This window comes from Stegodyphus dumicola, chromosome 10, assembly GCF_044657685.1.
Source record: "Stegodyphus dumicola isolate Sdum_Otavi_A_Nest chromosome 10, ASM4465768v1".
Lineage (NCBI taxonomy): Eukaryota > Metazoa > Arthropoda > Arachnida > Araneae > Eresidae > Stegodyphus > Stegodyphus dumicola.
Genome location: NC_140777.1, coordinates 69,888,255 through 69,907,990, shown reverse-complemented (window position 1 = coordinate 69,907,990; position 19,736 = coordinate 69,888,255). Strand labels below are relative to the sequence as shown.

General features: G+C 33.8%; 1 protein-coding gene across 3 annotated transcripts in view; it reads left to right on the top strand.

The window, feature by feature from the left end:
- The first annotated feature begins 12,724 nt into the window (after positions 1-12,724).
- Positions 12,725-19,736, top strand: part of LOC118193121 (uncharacterized) — a 173,560-nt gene continuing 166,548 nt past the window's right edge. For 2 of the 3 annotated variants that reach the window (XR_015043446.1, XM_085825060.1), the window contains exons 1-2: positions 12,725-12,965; positions 19,216-19,302. Coding sequence is in view for 2 of the 3 variants with exons in the window: in XM_085825060.1 (XP_085681186.1) it covers positions 19,242-19,302 (61 nt within the window). In the remaining variant the exon portion in view is untranslated. Of the gene's footprint in view, positions 12,966-13,160; positions 13,224-19,215; positions 19,303-19,736 lie in introns of those variants that run through there. The other variant, XM_085825061.1, reaches the window with a different exon arrangement.

The following is a 19,736-nucleotide window of genomic DNA, read 5'->3' as shown; positions in this document are numbered from 1 at the left end:
CCTGCGTGTTGACTTAAGACTTTCAAGACCAAGCGGATAGCCGTGCTGGGCAGCAGTGCTCCTGTTTCTGTTTTCCAGAGTTAAAATAGCTTCGTCATTATGAAAACCAGTTACCTGCGTGTGTGTTTCGCCAATAGTGCCAGGACAAGCGTCGCACGTGTCATGCACTTGCATGAGATCCGACTCATCATATCCCATTGATCTGTGAAAGGATCAATAGTGCCAGGACAGGACGATGTCTTCTGAAACTTCCATTTGTGACCGTAAAGATGAGCCCCGCCGTCGTCAACGCTTATTAGGATACGAGTCCTCCACTTCAAGACGTCCTGACCAGATAAGTCTATTTTTTGTGTTTGAACTTTAAGTAAGGTTTCAACGATTTCCTTGGAATGTAAAATAACAACGTCGAATCTTAATTTAATTCTCAGGCTTTCAATTGCTTCCCTTTCCCTTTTTAAATTACCAAGACAAACCTTAAAGATTTTTTTATATGAATTTAAATGTAAAAAAAAGTAAATGACAAATTGAAGAATTCCCCTTAGACTCTCTGATGAGGACAAGATTTTATTTTATTGGTGATGAATTCGAATAAACTGATATTTAATCTGGAAACCAATTTCAGTATGTTTCTTTATATATTTAATATGTTTTTCCTATATATCTTGTATATGTTTTCTTATGTTTACGATCCTCTCACGGCGCGGTCCCGGGATGCAATTTTTACAACGTAATGCATTAAAAATTCACTATACGATCACTAAAAGTTTGGTAATTAGAAAAATTCTTAAGAGTTTAGTTTCCTCCCTAAGAGGAAGTAGAAACCTCACGGCAAGTAGTTTCTTATTTAACAATGGTGCCGTAAAGTAGGCTTCATAACATAAGCAAACCGTATGTTCTTTAAGACCCATAGTTTTTAAAATAAATGCGAAAGAAATTATGGCGTCATATCTAGTATAGAACATCAGTATTTGCATATGTTTACATAGGAAGATGTTCAAAATGTCCTCCACTCATACCAAATGCATGTGCGTGCCACGGAATGTCTGGCTGCACACGTTCCAGCAGCACAGTGTCCACCAAAACACACACAGCCTGAAGACGAGCAATTAAGTCACTTTCTATAGTAACTAAGTCTTGATAGATTAATTCCTTCAGATGGCCTGAGAAGAAGAAAGCTAAAGCTGTCAGGTTTGACGATCGCGAAGGTTATAAAACCGGATCCCCAAGTCCATTCCAGAAGCCAGGGTATTCCATACCCAACCAATCACTCAACTGGAATACTGAAATGCGTTGGAGCTCCATTTTGCTAGAAAAATAGGCTATATGTCAGTTATACTATCCTAGGAAATTATTATATAATTAAAGATACTCTTTAAAATCTACAACAAAATAAGATACAAATTTCTAAGAATTTTTTTTTAAAATTGAAAGGTTTTGATAAATTATTAGTTAAAAATTTTTTATAAATTTTTCAAAGTGAAAATTCAAATATTATTAATATTACAACTATCAATAGTTTGAAATTCTTATTTTAATGCTTCAGATATGGAGCTTTCATGGAGCAATAATTTAAAACATTAGGAGCTGAACAACTAAAGAGTACTGAACTGACATTTCGTTCAAATCGACCTTTTTAAGAAAAGTTATTAAAAGGATAAAAGAATGAAAACTATTTCTATAAAATATTTACACTCAATCTCAAAATGAAGCAATTACGCTGAAGTAAAATCCCCTCTCAACAACAACAACTAATTTCAATTACAAAATTTAAACTGCAAATAAAACCTAGTTTAAACTCAGTTTTAAACACGTTTGTATACTGTGATAATACAACAGTTAATTTAACCGAAAAGTTTAAACTTACATAATTTTCTTAACGTAACCTATTTGCTAACCGGCTAAGATCCTAAAAACATTGTAGAAAAAAATACGTAGAAATTATGTAAGACTTTTAAATTCCATTCAAATCTACACATTAAAAGTGAAAATTGAAGAGTGCGGGAAACCTACTCGTAAACTAGAATAAAACCATAAGAAAACTTCCAGCATTTCTGAATGAAACAAAAGAAAACGATAAACTTAGCACCAAAATTAAAATGGCGCTCTTATTTTAGCTTCCGACGAAAGCTCAGGAAATGATAAGTGCAAGGTTCCCATTTCTGGTGCAAATCATTCTAGCGTTGAAATCGTCAAATTAAACAATGCAATTTGAACAAAAATCATGATAATGTAGTCTAAATAATGATGTAAGCGAAAACTTCGGCGGTCAAAAATACATATATTATATATATATTAGAATTTCCACTTTTAAATTATATATACATATGTTACAGTGAAACACCGAAATCTGGAGAATGTCGACTTTGACCGGTGAATGTCAACATTCACATAGTCGCTTGGTGTATGTCCGAAATATTTTCCAAATACTCTTATTTCTGACTTACACCGGTGAAAGTCGACATTCACCATGTACTAATGGTGAATGTTGAACATATAACAATATTATATTTCCTTCTCCGTAATTCACTCACGAAAAAACGCACTTGAGTCTCAGAATAAAAACTTAAGAACATAAGAACTTAACACACACAGTACATTCAAAATGAGAAAGGAAAATAATAGAAGTTATAAACTTACCAAATTATGTGATTCAAATCTTATTTATTGCAACAACTTAAACTATTATGACACTTTGAGTTGCACAAGAGGCCCTTGCTTTTACAACTGCATTTATTTGTGGAACACTTCCTTTTGGAATGGCAGCGTGTACATACACTCCTCTCTTTTCGACCCACACCAGAGCGTATCTGTGATTGTCAACATACACCGGTGAGGGTCCGAATGTACAAGAATGTAAAGAAATGTTCGATCTTTTACCGACGTATTTGGTGAATGTTGACATTCTCCGGTGAAAGTCGACATTTTCCAATTTCGGTCTTTCACGGTAACATGTTTACATAAACTCAAAAGTCAGTAGTCAAAGCTTCCTTATAAGATTTCTAAAACAATGTTTAAAAACTAAGAGATGATCTGTGCAACTGTTGAAGGTTCGAAAAAAATGAAACCTTTTTAAATAAAAGAAAATAGTTGGAGCTTGAATGCAAGTTCATAATTTCCATCCCATGAAGGTCTTAACCATTTTGTACCTCGAAGAAAGTTGTACCCAAAGGTAAACATTAAAATATGGAAAGCATTACATATTAAAATGAGAAAAAATTAAATATTGATCTCCTCAGGTCAACGATTCGAACAGATCTTATCAAGGGAAAAGTGTTTTGAAGCCCGGAACCAACTTGATCAATGAGTTCCGAATACAAATTTCGTTCCTCTTAGGCATTTGAAATTCAAGACCTTAAATTTTGAGATAAATTTGCAATTTAAAGTAACTTCCAATGGTTCTCAAATGCTCAGAGCTTTTCCTGACTTGGATTTGTAACTCTTAAGACAGCAAGAATTACAATACTCAAGAATAAAATTACAATACGCAAGCAGAAACAAAAAATTACAAAATTAGAATCAAAAATACATAAAAAGATTCAAATAAAAATCGCTAAAAACCGTGTGAGGCAGTAAACTGAACAACTAAAAAGCGAAAACGCCTGTAGAGGCCAAATGAACTAATTACAATCATTTACAAAAAGGGAAAACTTGAAACAAATAACAAATTAAAATTATCAGTATGTAAAACCTAAAAAATGGGCGGCTCGAAAGCTGTTAAATTAGCTTTAATCTGAATCGAAAAAAACAGATAAATCTGGAAATTAAAAGCCGCTGAGATAGCTCTTATATTTATATTAAAAGCCTAAAACGATACACAAGAAGTTACCGTGAAATACGAAGAAAGTTTTTAAAAACTAAAGAAAAGCCTCCAAGACTAAACGAAATCAAATTCAGAAGGTTGCTGAGAACCAACAAAGATTATAATCAAAAATTATACAAAACCATTTCCTAAAATTCAAGAAGAAAATCGGGGAGAACAAATGCAGTTACTTAAAAAGAATGAAGTTCCATATATAAATATATATAAGGTAAGATAAAAAAATATGTAAATTAGCTTTATAATTTAATTTAGTATTAGCCTCTTAATTTCTCATTTTTAATTTGGCTATTTTCTCTCTGTATTCTGAAAGTAGTAATAACTTTTCTGAGCTGCGCCATTTCTAGAATTAATCTATGTCACATGGCATGCGTAATGCTGATGACGTAGTTAATTCGAAACATGAACTCCAAATTTTGAGAACTGAAATCTTTTCAACCTAAACCAAAACCTTTCTTTGTAAATTTCCAAATTTCATGACTGTGCACTTAGCTTATGTCTCTCTTCTTAAAGACGCTGCTTCTGTGCTGTCTTCCTATCGAAATAGTATCAAAAATGTAAATATTCTGGAAACAGGCAGCACGATTAAAGTGCCAAGTATATTGTTGCCACAAATGTCAATTGAAATAAAGATGAATATTTAATCCTACTCGGCTGCAGAGTTTCCTAATCATTATTAGGGGCTCAATATTTTACTAATTTGAGCAATTAGAATTCTTCCTCTTCACTATGGATCTACGTTCTACGCTATCTACGTTCTGTGTTCCTACGTCTCAATGTTCGTACTTCATAATTTCTAAGTTTGTTTTTATTACATATATATAATCTAAATGTAGAAAGTCCAATTTAAGTAAGGAAGAATCGCTTAAAGCCGCTAATGTTTAGTAATCTTATTGATTGAACTTGTAAATAAGTAAAACATAAAAGTGGGCTTAGTAAATCAAACCCGCAGATACACATGCATTATTTTCAGATCTCACTACAATGAACCTTCAGTAAGATCCTTCGTTATGGATTCTGTTAAGGCTGGAATAAACTTTTATTTAGTTTGGAGAAGTCTCCAGTAGTTTTATATGTTGTCGGAACAGACATTTATGAAGATGTAGCATGGAAATCCTCAAGCGGTGGTGCCCAACCTCGTGCTCGCCGATCGTTTTGTATGAGCTCGCCAGTCCGATTAGGTACTATGACCAACAAATAGTCTAAAAATAACCCTTCATTTATATTTCTTAATTGTTAAAATATGGTAAGCATTTATAGTCATAAGAGATATATTGCAAGACGTTATAAAATAATTGATTGCTGACGGATGAACTTGATAGCGAACATGGAATCTTATTGGTTCATTCTGATGTCAGATGGCTCAGCAGGAGAAAAGTACTTCAAGGATTTGTAGAGCTTCTTTCGCCAATAAAGCAGTCTTGGGAATCCGGAAGCAAATGTTATAAAGAATTGGACGATAATAATTGGTTATCCCATCTTTATTTTCTCACGGATCAGATAAACTGAAAAAACTGAACGAAGATCTCCAGGGAAAAGAAAAAAAACCGCTTTTCAATAGACTGAAACTGTAACGGCTCTTCAGATAAAGTTAAATCTGTGGATGAATCAGATGAAAGAAAAACATTCACCCATTTTCAGAATTTATTAATCCATATTAATAACCACAAGGCACGGAAACGAATGTTATAAAGAATTGGTCAATAATAATTGGTTATCCGATTTGTATTTTCTCACGAATCAGCTAAACTGAACAAACTGAACGAAGATCTCCAGGGAAAAGAAAAAAATCCTTTTCAATTGACTGGGACTGTAACGGCTTTTCAGATAAAGTTAAATCTGCGGATGAACCAGATGAAAGAAACAAAATCACCCATTTCATAAATCACCCATAAGAATTTATCAAGCCATATTAATAACCACAAGGCAATTGAAGCAGAGAAATACTCGGAAAACCTAAATGCACTGAAAAATAATTTTGAAATCCGCTTCTCTGCTTTCCATAAAGTTCAACCAATATTATTATTCATCTCAAACTCATTTGCCGAAATTAATATTTCAGATGTATCGCATAAGATTGGAAATATGTTTAACAAAAATGTTGGTGTTTTGGAAATGTGCTCGCGTTAGGCCAAATGTTGGGCACCACTGCCCTAAAGTATCCTAACTACATTAATAACAGCAGAAACAAAGACGTGGGCCACCACTGCAGTAAATTCAATAAAATACGGAGTGATAGGGTACTATAGATAGGCTGTTGTATCTCTCAATAGAATTCTAAAAAGGTAAAAAGAAATCTCTTACCTTTTCTTTCACCCGGGAGCCGAGCTTGTTCCATTCCAAATTCTTATTCGATGAAATATCTAAATAGTTCCAAGCTTTTTCATAAAGACCGACACTTCTGTTTAAATAAAGATATTATATTTAGACACATTTATACATTTTATATACAATTATTAGGTTACATGAAAATTACTCGCTCTCCAGCTAACAGTCATTCAAGTTCGGGTTCAGAGTTCTAACTCCGTTCTTACGTAAGATTATTCTCGAGTTTAGATGTAATAGTGCTGATAGTTCGGAGTTTAGATGAGGAGACGTTGATAGTTTGGAGTTTAGATGTAACATCACCTCCCACCATTGAGATCCGACGATGCGGAGGAACTCAATACACACAGGTCCAGTCGATGAGGAGGCCGAACAACTCGTCCAGCTCTGATCATCACTCGAGGACTTGAAGCAGGTTCTGGAATACTAGCAGCCTGACCAGTTGCATGTTCGTTTCTATCTCGAGGTGCTCTGTCGGGGAACGGGTCACTGGACGAAGCAGAATTCCATTTCTTGTCTTGACCCTCGCTAGTCTAACTATTCCATCTTTACTGGGGAAAAGCTCGACTATTTTGGGTAAAGGCCAATGTATGCGTCGTCTCTGGCTGTCTTCCAATAGAACGACATCGCCTACTTGCAACTTTTGAAATTTTTCCTTCTTTATTGCCTGTTGTCTTAACTGACCAAGATATTCATTACGAAATCTGTTTCGTAGATCATGTCTTATTCTCTGTCGGTATTTGGCTCGACGGTTTAGTTCTTTGGAATCTACGTAATCCATATCAGGAACGCCTGATGAAGGCAATTCTTGCAGGAACATCATAGGGGTCAGTGGTGATGGATCTTGATTATCCTCTGATACGTATGAGATAGATCGCGAATTAATCACTTGTTCACAGTCACATAATATAGTATATAATTCTTCATAATTTAAGGACGTTCGACCTAATACTCGTCTTAAATTTTCTTTCACCATTCGCACAAGCCTCTCCCACCAACCTCCCCACCAGGCGGCGGTCGGAGGGTTGAACTTCCATCGTATCCTTTGGATAGAAGCAGCTGAACATATGGCGTTCCAATTAACTTTCTTAAGAACACTGTTAGTCCCTACAAAATTAGTTCCGTTGTCGGAATATATCACATAAGGTCTACCTCTTCTGGCAATGAATCTACGTAAAGATTGGATGAAAGTTTCTGTAGATAGAGAAGTAACTAGTTCGAGGTGAATGGCTCTATAAATGGTACACGTATACAATACTATCCACGCTTTAGACCCCTCACGGAGATAGAGAGGACCCGCTAGATCTACGCCGACGACTTCAAAAGTCGCCCCTTCTCTGACTCGATCTTCGGGTGGAAATCCTGGCTCGACTTCCACTCTTTGTGAAACAAATCTTTTACATCTTACACATTTTCTGATAATATTTCGAATACTTTTCCTGGATTTCAATATCCAAAAGTTTTCTCTAAGATTTGTCATTAAAGTGCTGACGCCAGCATGCTGGAGTTCTAGATGCTTCTCGTAAATTAGTCTCTCAACAAGAAGGTGTTTTGAAGGTAAAATGATAGGATATCGGAAATTTTCATTATCTTGACGCTGTAGGACGTTCGTTTTGGCTCTTAAAATTCCATTTTGGTCTACGATTGGTCTCAGCGCACAAATAGCGGGATCGTTTATGCCTGTAAATGATTCTTTCTGTACCAATCTACAAAGTGCCTTTTCAGCATTCTCCAATTCATCAACTGAGGCATCAGGAGTTACGTTTTTATCTTTGTTCTTTAAATTGTGATAAAACCTGAAAATCCAAGCGATCATTCTCACGGTTTTTCTATATGAAGAGAAGTATTTGTAGTACCGGTCCAAATTGTCTCCATGATCTAGAAGAGTCAGAATCGTTTTCCTTTTTTCCTTGTTTATAAGTTCCTCATCAGGCTTTTCTTCTACATGGGGCCACTCGTCTTCTGGTAAGTAAAGCCACGATGGGCCCTCCCATCATGCCAATTTCTGTAATTGCTCAGTAGTACATCCTCGCGATGGGAGATCCGCTGGGTTTAAACTTCCAGGTACATGCCTCCAGTCAGATATTCTGGTAAGCAATCTTATTTCTTGTACTCGATTATGAACAAACGTACCCCATGCTTGATCTCTTCTTATCCACCCCAAAGCTGTAGAAGAATCACTCCAGAACACTGTTCTACAATTCTTAAGTTTCAAATCTGATAGAATTGTTTTGGCAAGCCTGGCACCTATCAGACAGGAAAGAAGTTCAAGCCGTGGAATCGTAAGTTCCTTAATAGGGGCTATTCGACTTCTCGCGCTTACTAACTGAACCTTTACACCTTCGATGGTTTCAGCTCTTAAAAATGCACATGTGGCATAGGCTCTTTTACTAGCATTCGAAAAAACGTGGAGCACTACGGTATCTCCGTTTTCGTAATCAATATTTAACCAACGAGGAATTTCAATCTGAGATAGCAGAGGCAATTGGTTCAACCAAGTCCCAAACTGCTCACTTAGGGGAAGAGGAAGATCTTCATCCCACTTAATCTTCTGGTTCCATGTTTCTTGCAAAATTAGCTTAGGAATTACAGTTATCGGTGCAGTAAAGCCAATGGGATCAAAAATTTTCTGGGTAATTGACAAAACTTTTCTTTTGGTAATAGGTTCCCTCAAGTTAAATATTTCTTCGATCTTGCAACTCAAACAATCTTTTTCTAAATCCCATACTAATCCTAATACTGGGACAACTTTAGTCTTGCTCTCTATCTCATCGATTATGTCAATGCGAAAATTTGATCGCCAACATCTCAAATTGAAATGCCCTGAAGCCAAAATCAATCTTGCTTCTTGAACGAAATTTTCAGCTTCATCTATGTGATTTAAGCTAATTAACGAATTATCGAGGTAAAATGAATCCTTCAAAATATTAGAAGTTTCTACAAACTTTTCTGGGACTGTAGTTAAAAGGTGACTAAGTGTAGCGGCTAGCAGAAACGGACTTGATGTGAGTCCAAAAACAACTCGGTTATGTCTGTAAATTTTAAACTTATGTTGATTATCGAACCATAGAAACCTTAAAAAAATCTCTATCCTTTTCTGCTATTTTGATTTGACAAAAGGCCTTTTCGATATCCGATGACACTCCTATGCGATATTTTCGAAAACGATTCAATATACGTGGAATAATTTCTATTAAATTTGGTCCTTTACTCAAACAATCATTGCGAGAGGGTGAATTCTTAGAACGTGCAGATGCATTGAAAACAGGCCGTATCTTTGTAGTTTCACTAGACTCCTTTATTACAGGTCTGTGTGACAAGTAGTGCACTCCTTCCTCCTTTTCCTCCGTTACTACCTCAATAATGTCCTTCGCTTCCCACTCATCAAATATTTCTTCGTAATCTTTTCTTCTGCGTGTGCTAATTAGTTTACTTTCGCTTTTGACGAGGTGTCTTTCTGCCATAGTACAGTTACTGGATAAGACGGATTTATCTAAAATAAAGGGTAAGGTTACTTCATATCTCCCTGAACTATCTCGTTTTACACTTTTTAAGAAATGTTTTCGAGTTTCTTCTTCCAAGACACTTTTCGTTTTGTTTTCCTCGCTTGAAATCCCCAAGGTGTCTAAACGCCAAAGATTGGACAAATTTGCATCGGAAACATGTAAGGATAAAGAAAGAACGGACAGGGAACTCGACGTATTCGCATTCTCTTTAATCTTGCCCATTAATGTCCAGCCTAACTTGGTCTCAAAGGCTACGTAATCCCCCGCAAAATGTTCAATTCTTTCAGTGAACAATTGTGCTGCTGTGTCCGTTCCTAACAGCATATGAATCTCTTCCGGATTTTCTTGAAACAGACAGAGATTTCCATTCGCATGATTGTCGTTGATAAGGATTCCCCTTTTTTCCATTACTTTAATTAACTTTTCGTCTTTGGTCTTAGGTAGTGACGAACAAATTTTCCTCTGGTCTAGTGCTTCGATTTTACACCTGTACTTTCCATCTAAACTAGTTAAATCTATTTGTTAACGATTATGATCTTCCGAAACTTCTACACCCCCAAATAACCCATGTTTAATTCTTTCAGTTCCTATCTTTTCTAATTTCAACATTTTAGCAGCATATTGACTTATGTACGTGTTCTGACTTCCGGTGTCTATTAGCACTCTTAAATAACCCTTTAAGGTTTTCCCAGCTACCCCTATGACCAAAGTTTGTAAATAAACTTCAAAACGGTTGCTTTGATTCGAAAGTACTTTATTTTCAACTTCCTGGACAGTTTTGATCGTTCCCTTCCTACTCTCGGAATTAATTCTGTTGCATATAATCGTAGAATCCTTAGAGTGACAATGGGAGCAAAAAATGTTAGAATCACAAAATTTGCTGATGTGACCTTTATTTTGTAAACACCTAAAACAAGTGCTATTTTTGCGTAGTATTTCAATCTTTTCGTCATTCGTTAGTTTCTGGGCAATAGGACATTTATGGCTTGAATGGGAAAAATCTCTGCAAAAAACGCATGCCTTAATCAATTTTTCTTTAATACCTGTGGACACTAAATTAGAAGCAGAAGCTTTCGTTTCTAATTTATTGCTGTTTCCATCGCTGAAATGACGAGTGTTTATTTTCTGGACTGCATACGCAGACTGACGGCGCCCACTATTCGCTGTCGAATGCTCTGAATTCTTATTTATGACTTCCGCCCTTTCGCGTGAATCTAAACATTCAGCTATAATCAAGCACAGGCTTTTAATATTACAATACGCACTTCCATTACTCATTCTGTTAATCTCAAGCAAAATATCTTGGGGAAGTGATTTCAGAATTATTGGACATAACACACTTGATAAATTCTCGAGAGACTGACCCAAATTTTCTAAACATCTTAATTCGATAGAAATATTATCATAAAATTTTCTAAAGGCGCGAACATCATTCGAGATTTTCAACGGTTTAGTGTTCAAAATGTTATTTATGTGAGTGTAAATGAGTACATCTGTTTTCGCAAATCTTTCTTTTAGAAGATCAATTGCAGAATCGTAATTAGCAGCAGTAATCGGTAATCCTTCGACTGTATTTAAAGCAGAACCACCTAAATGAGCTTTCAAATAATTAAATTTGTCTATTTTATCTAATGAATCATTTTTATGAATGGCAGACTCGAAACTGTTCCAAAAGGTTAGCCAGTTGTTTATATCTCCGTAGAATTTCGTTAAAGTTAACTTAAGTAATTTAATTCGAACAGACTCGTTATGTTTTGGTTCGCTTTGACTGCCAGTACTGAACTGGTTATTTACTACCGTTTCAGTAGATTTTCGTTTTAATTCGTCGATTCTTTTGAAGGTACGGAAACTGCATTTAACGACCTTTTGACGATATTCTTCAGATTTTTTGGAATTCAGCATCAAATTCTTCGACTTTAAAAAGAGGTTCTAATTCTGTATCGACACTTTTAAGTGATTCGAAATTATTCTTTAATACTTCTAAATTTTCTTCCAAATCATGAATTTTTGGATCAATTTCCGAAAGCTGCGATTCTAAATCTTTAAGCGATTTCGTTACTGATGTTCGGAGAGCTGCGTGCTTCTTTTTTAATTTATTTAAAATCCCTTCAGACATGTTCTTAACAGTTCAAAAATTCAAAAAGTAATCAATAATTGTATTCTTAATCTTTATTGTCTAATTTAAATTCTTATTCTTAGCTCAGGTGTCCCGGCAGGGATGCCAAAAAATTGTTGTATCTCTCAATAGAATTCTAAAAAGGTAAAATGAAATCTCTTACCTTTTCTTTCACCCGGGAGCCGAGCTTGTTCCATTCCAAATTCTTATTCGATGAAATATCTAAATAGTTCCAAGCTTTTTCATAAAGACCGACACTTCTGTTTAAATAAAGATATTATATTTAGACACATTTATACATTTTATATACAATTATTAGGTTACATGAAAATTACGCGCTCTCCAGCTAACAGTCATTCAAGTTCGGGTTCAGAGTTCTAACTCCGTTCTTACGTAAGATTATTCTCGAGTTTAGATGTAATAGTGCTGATAGTTCGGAGTTTAGATGAGGAGACGTTGATAGTTTGGAGTTTAGATGTAACATAGGCATATTGTTTGCTGTCGAGGTATGCATCATAATCTATTGTTTAAATTAAGTTTAATCGAAATGAGAGGATATTATTTAAAACAATAATGATGATCTCGAAAAGTGGGAAAATCTAAGTTTAACAAGATTTTGACCTTTAATCGATTCCATTCATCATATCATTTTAAATGGTACATTTATACAGTTAGTACTTTCAAAGAGTTACTTTAACAACGTATTGACACAAGAGAAAATATCATTTTACGTTGAGCACGAATATCATAGTTTGGGAAATGTTTTTAAAGACAAGTTTGTGACCTTTTGACTAACGTTTTGAATTTTACTGCTCTTTATCGGCAATATATTGTTTGATTTCTTAAGTGGTGAAACACACAACACAACAGTAGTCTATCTAATCAGTGCCTGCTGATAAGCAATATTATTGGCATTCGATCTACAGACAGTGATAAGACCTCTTTTTTAGTATTGGTACAATCACTGGCATCTTGATCCAAGTTGTGAATCTCTGATACGACATTCCGGCATCTCATTTCTGTGACACAAGCTATACTCATGTTCATTTCTTGAGCCGGATGAAAACACCATTCATAACAAATAGCAAAGCAATAAATGAAAACAAATTAAGAACTAGTTTGTCTACATAGGACTTTGCGACTAGGAGCGTTCTCTTGCATGTTCCCTGCTGATACGGATTTCTTAAAGGGAAATTATAAGGTAGATATGAAACTAATTTATAATCTTTCTTTTATGTGTGAGTGAAAGAGAAATAATGAATTTGTTCATCAAAATTTATTTAATTTTTTTCCATGTTTTCTATTGTTTTAGGTAAAGCCTCTTAAGCTCCATTGCAGTTTATCACTTAATGTATTTTCATCTACGTCATTTATAGGGGATTGAATCTAGATTTAACTGAATTTCAGCTGTTTAAAAGTTTGCTGAATTTTGAGAATATAAGAATCTAAAACATTATTAGTAAGCATTTTAAAGTATTACCTTTGAAGATTATTATGTGGTAATTAATTACTATATAACATTAAGGTTAAAAAGTCCATAATATTACGAATACTTTTACGTCAGTTATGAAAAGTTACAAAAGCCAATGAAATTTTATCAATCTCATTGTTATTATAAATTTAATTTTAGTTGAACTGATTATGAGAAAATTTACATTTGAATTATGAAATATAAGAAAATATTAATAATCGAATATGAGATCTTTCGCTTAAGAGTTTTAAATCAGATCAATAATAAAACTACCAGTCCAGTTTAATTTAATAGGATTATTTTACTTCAATTCTAATTTTAATATTACAGCAAATTGTTTTTGAAAAACTACAATTTATGTTTATATGGATACTTTACTATGAAATTCTGTGCAAATTTTAAAAGTTTTAATTAAAAAAATGTAATTTTTATGAATTTATTTCGCCATATAGCAAGCATCTAAAAGGTCTGTCAAAAATTTTAAAATCTAAAAAAATACTTCTTTCTGAAGATATACTATAGACTTATCTTACTTTTCACTTATGGCGCAAATATTAAATGTTAGTAAAACCCCCAAACCTGTAAATTTAAACTTATTTCAAATCTGCATCATTTTCGGTTCATAATAAAAGGCTAATTTATTCTAACAAAAGCCTAAAAGATTTTAGTTCTTGCCCCGATAAGGAGCAGATTCAGAGATTTTTAATTTCTTTAACGTATGTGTAGTATGTGGGTGTATGCGTTATTGTTTATTTATACGTAACATTCTTATCAGGAATTTTATATTCACGCTGAATTTAAACACAGTTCCTAAAGAAACGTTTTTCACTGACATATAAGACTTTTGAGGATCAATATTTCTGCTTACATATATAATACACTAATTAATGGCAGTTTTTAAATATAGCGGATCAAATCATCTTAATTGGATACCTAAACGTCGTAGGAATTTACGTAAAAAATTTAAATTTCCAATTAGTTTTCACTGCAACACATTATGTCCGATGTTTCTCTCAATTAATTTTTCAGTTGATAGTAATTTTCCATTATCATATTTTTGAGCATATTTCTTTCTGACCATTGAAGGATAACATCTTGACCGTTAAGCCTTCCGGGCTTATATCATGATAAAATATGTTAATACGAGTATTATTTAAGAATTGGTCCGAGTGAGGAAAACAGCGCAAAAATGATAGCAGAAAATGATTTCAATGACCAGCACCAGGGCAATGATTTTCTGCTATCATAAAAATTATATAAATTTTCGGAAAGAAAACTTCCTTTATAATTTCTGCTTTTATATATGTACAGATACACACACACACAGCGATATTATATATATATATATGTGTGTAAAATATAAAAAATACGATGGCTTTGTTCTACGCGAACAGACAATCTCTAATTAACTTTCCACACTTTCAGAAACTTCCCCCTAGACCAGAACTTTTGAGAACATTCTGGCATGTTATGTAACTGCTACTATAAATGCAGAGTTCGTGCCATTTTTCGTCAGATCACACGTGACTATTGGTCACGCCCTTTACACCTCCTAGTTTGACCTCTGGACCCACTCTGAGCATTCAACTCACTGCATCGCTCGTAGTATAAGGTGATCAGATTTTAACATTGGTAAAGCGGGACACCATTGACCGGGGGGGGGAGAGATTCTTGATCTTGATTAAAAGTTTGGTCTATATGCAGCAACACAAATTTTCATAGCACGCAAAAATAGTATTGTAATATATATTTTTTTAATTTCATCATAAGTACAATTTACAAATATAATACATTAAACAATTATGTATAATATTATTTTATTCTTTGGCATACTTCTCATTTGAGTGAATTCTTTTAGTAGATTGCTGTCGTATTTTTTGTTGAATAACTTTTGGACAACTTGTGATGTGCAAGATCTGAAGGAATGATTGTTATTACCAGTATGAAAAGACATAAGTCCTTCTCCTAATGCTAATTTCTTTTCTTCGTCTCCATAAATTGTTTTCAGAAAGTCTTCCTGCATTTTGGAGGAAGATGCAGTAATATTTAAATATCTTTTATGTTTCTGTGCCCCCGTGCTTTGAAATAGCATTCTTCCAGCCGGGCGAAATAGCAAATTCGCCATTACATTTCTCACATTTTACCATGTGATTTTTTTTTTTAACAAAAATAAATTCACTTCTTAGATCATCTTTTTTAACATATTTTATTGTTAGTTTAAAAATTAATTTAATTTGTTTGCTATAAAGTAACTAAATTTTAAAAATTATTTAAATTTTTAATCCTATAATTTTTTTCTGAATAATAATAATAATAAGTAATAACTTATATTATTTTTTCTCTGAATTTGCCGTAACGTAGTCATAAGCGTCACATTCAAGACCGACGGTAGACCTTTTGCCGTCACTATAAAATATAAATAATAAGAGATGTCTGCTAAATTCAAGAAAATTTATGTGTTTGGGAAATAAACAAATAAATTACGTACCTAAATTACCTGAATAGCTGATTTGTTCACATCACTTGTTTAATTAGCACTAGAACGCAATACGATGTGTCGTCTGAGAGACAGTTACAAAATGTTTTCGTCAATGCCAATGCCAAAAAATGTCATTAAGTCCAAACAACGGTGGTCGAATTCTAACAACTGATCAACAATGCGAATTTTGATAAGCAGTTCTCAATAATCAGTTGTCAACAATTATTTGTAAGTATTAAAATTTAACATAAAATTAACAAAAAGAATATAAGACATATATCCTGGCGAAATAGCCACATGGCAGCCGAAAACCGTATTCTCTCGCAGTTCCCTAGCTGATCGTGCATTCTTTCCAAAAATCGGGACTTTTTTAAAACGTCGCAGGACGCGGGACAAATTGTTAAAAATCGGGACTGTCCCGCCAAAAGCGGGACGTCTGGTCACCTTATCGTAGTAGCAACTTATGTGACTGCAGCCGGAACAAAGCGACCAAATTTGCAAGCTACTCGCGGCTTAACACTGGAACTGCAACTAGAACTTTTTCATCAGACTGTTTTTCTCCTCTTGCCGCTATCAGACATTTGCTGCCGCTCTTCCGTTTGTCTTTTTTTGTTTGAATAGTATGACGCAGTATATTTAAAGTTAATCCTATTTAGTTTAAATGACTATTGCATATGTTATTTTTGAGAATCTAAAACAATAATGATCTGCCATTTGAACTGAATAAAGATGTGGAATCAAAACGGTTAACTTCTTCTCTGTCATCATTACATGTTAAGCTTAATTCATGTGCCCGACGGCCAAAATATGACATATATATACATCTTGGAATTGACATTCGAATAAAAATGTGTATATATAATATATATATATTGTCTTTGAATAAATATGCATATATATCTTAGAATTAACTTTTGAATAAAAAATGTAAGTCTTCGAAAGATTTGTTATATTAAAAAACAGGATTACATTAGAGCTTATTTTCCTGTTAATAGTAATAATAGTTCACATTTCTCTATTTTTATTCTGTTTGTTTAACTAATAAAGTTTATCTTTGTGCTGAGCAAATGCTTTGTATCTTCTGTGCTTGGAAAGAATATAAGAAATTAATCATCATTATTCGCTTATGGTGTTATGCTTATGGATTCATGGTGAGTACGAAAATGAGTGTTTTCAGAGTTTATAATTAATATCTCGGCTGATTAAAGTCGTACGAAGATGGGAATAGTCGAAGTGGCTTCCCAAGGATTTTTGGAATCGAGAAAAATGCATTTAATGTTTGGCCATGTTATATTTTTTCCGTTGTAAAACTTCGAAATTTGTTATTAACAAACTCTACAATTTGAAAGCGAGCTCCAGCAGTAGCGTAGCTAGGGTGCGGCAAGGGGGACATCTGTACTCGGGCGCAGCATCCAAGGGGCGACAAATTGATACTACGAAATTTTTTAATGAAATGTTTTCCATTGTTGGCACACAGAAAGGGGCGCAAATTCTTCAGTTGTTCCCGGGAGCTGGAAACTCGAGCTACGCCACTGATCTCCAGGATGCGAGACTGTTGCCACTCGGAAAAATGAGGGCGAAAATTAGCGTTTCTAATTAATATCTCTGATTTTAACTACTTTTTTTTTTGGAAAAAAGTGGACGTCGACCCTTTCCAAGACCCAGAAAAGAATTGTAGAAGTTTGGCGACGATAGCTATAGTAATGATTGTGTTACTAGCGAACAAACAAACAGATTGTCTTCTTTATATGAATAGATAAGTCTAATATAGAAAGATATATAGTTTACAGAATAGGTCTATATTGATATAATCCAAAAAGGTTAGACTAGATTTTCCATGGAAAAATGTCATGATATGGAGTTGAACAAAACAATGATCCATGTGTGTGAAGTGACATTGTATGCTTGTAAACGAGACATTACATGCTTGCGCTACGTGTTTGTGCGGAAGAACTAGTCCCGCCGCACAACATTTTCACCGCTGTACTAAGCTGTTGTTATTGTAACATTTTCCTGATAGACTCTTTTAGGCCAATCGATGCACATTATTGTTCAGTTCCTGCGACATGAAAAGATGTAGCTTGATCGACCCGCTAACATAGCATTGGACTACGAAATTTCGAATTAACCGCTACATTTCCGAAAGCTCTTCCATTGACAAATATCGTGCTTAAATATTACACCAATAAATTGCTGCTCAATTTCTCTAATAACAGACTTCTATTTCTGCGGGTGAACGGTACATTAGATTTAAATGAAATAAAGGTGAACAATTGGCTAAAGACATTTTTATAAAGCCGAATGAGATAACATAAAAATAATGAGATTTTCTTTTAAAGCTAGAATTCTACAGGAATGAAACATAAAATTTGCCTGATCATAGACATCTTCCATTTAGCCTCATCCGTGTTAAATATCTGGATGAATTTAAATGTCTGGATATTTCCAAACAAAATTTTTGAATTCTTAGCTCGTTTTGAAAAGGCCTGGGAAGATACCTCTCAGAATATTAGAACGAGCTTACTTTTGTGCAGGGCAGATGCTCTACACAAAGCCTTTTTTATTCTGTGTGTTTTAAAAGTATTTTAAAAACATCAATCTTAAAATATTCGATATAGAGCTAAACAGTGGTTTTATGTATATAACTTTAAAAATAGGCATTGAGTAAAGACGATTTTTAATGTAAAAATCATTATTCTAAAGTAATACCAATGTTGCAAAATATTTAAAATGAAAAAGATTGTAACAATCGCTTTTGCTTTGATATTTTTAAGTGAAAACTGCATTCCAAACACTGGCTACGTAAAATTTATGGCGTTTCTTAAAGAAGCCTGATTGACGAGTCCATGGAATGTATTCTTTTCAGAATAGAGAACACTGGAGTATAAGAAGATAAAAATGGAGGCATTTTAGTCAGACTGATCCAGAAATCCAGATTTTACCCATATATTTCATGTGTATTTAAAGGTTGTGTAAGTTGCAGTTCTGAGGGATTCCGTGTTTAGAGAAGTCCAAAATCATTAATTAATTTTTAAAATATGATAAACATACACTGCATCTTAAGATGAGAAACGTTCAAAAGGTGGATGCTTGTCACTTCATAAATCCGCCACTAACTTTGCTTTTGGGTGTCTACAAAGTACATAAAAGACGATTAGATCAATAATTTAATCATATTGATCCATAGTCATAATCATTATTGATACAAAGCTGTATTCTCTAGTATGCAAAAAACTGATGAAGAAAGTTGTCAAATTAATACGAAAAGAAAATTCGAAAACCAGTTGGAAACAAAAATAATTGGAAGATATTTTTTGAGGCAGGGGGTAATAAATTTATCATATGCAGCACAGTGCATATCTGTACACACTTTAAAAATTCTGAAATCACTAAACTTTTGATCACATGAAAGTATGTTAAATTACTTTTTATGATATTTGAGCTAAATAGGGGCGCATAAACACAAAAAAAATTAATTTACGTATTTTACTCTATTTTTAGAGCACATAACCATGGATAAATAGCGGATGTATGCAATGGATATATCCATCTTCTTTGGCCTTTTTATTTACCTTTTCACAGTTGTAGGTAAGTTATTGTGGTCGAAACTTAATTTATTAATGTGTGTACTTCTCCCGACTAATATATACGAGTTAGATATGTTTGATTAAAGTATAATATGAATTTTTACACTACATAGAATTTTCTTTGATGAATTTTTGTTTTCATGATTTATTCTAACACTGTGCTTTACATTAAGAATCTAATGAAGTGCGGACTAATTAGCTTCATAATTTAGTTAATTATAAAATATTATCATAATTCATAATTTAATTAATCATATCTTCTAATTAGCTTCATAATTTAGTTAATTAATTTGTCTTCTTTGACTAAAGCAAATATATCCAATGCCTTAGCTTCTTGGGACGGAATGAGTCAAAAAATATCGTTCTGAAACTGCAGATAAAATGTATTATATAGTTAAAGTGTATGAGTAAAGCAAAATCATTTACATCTTATGT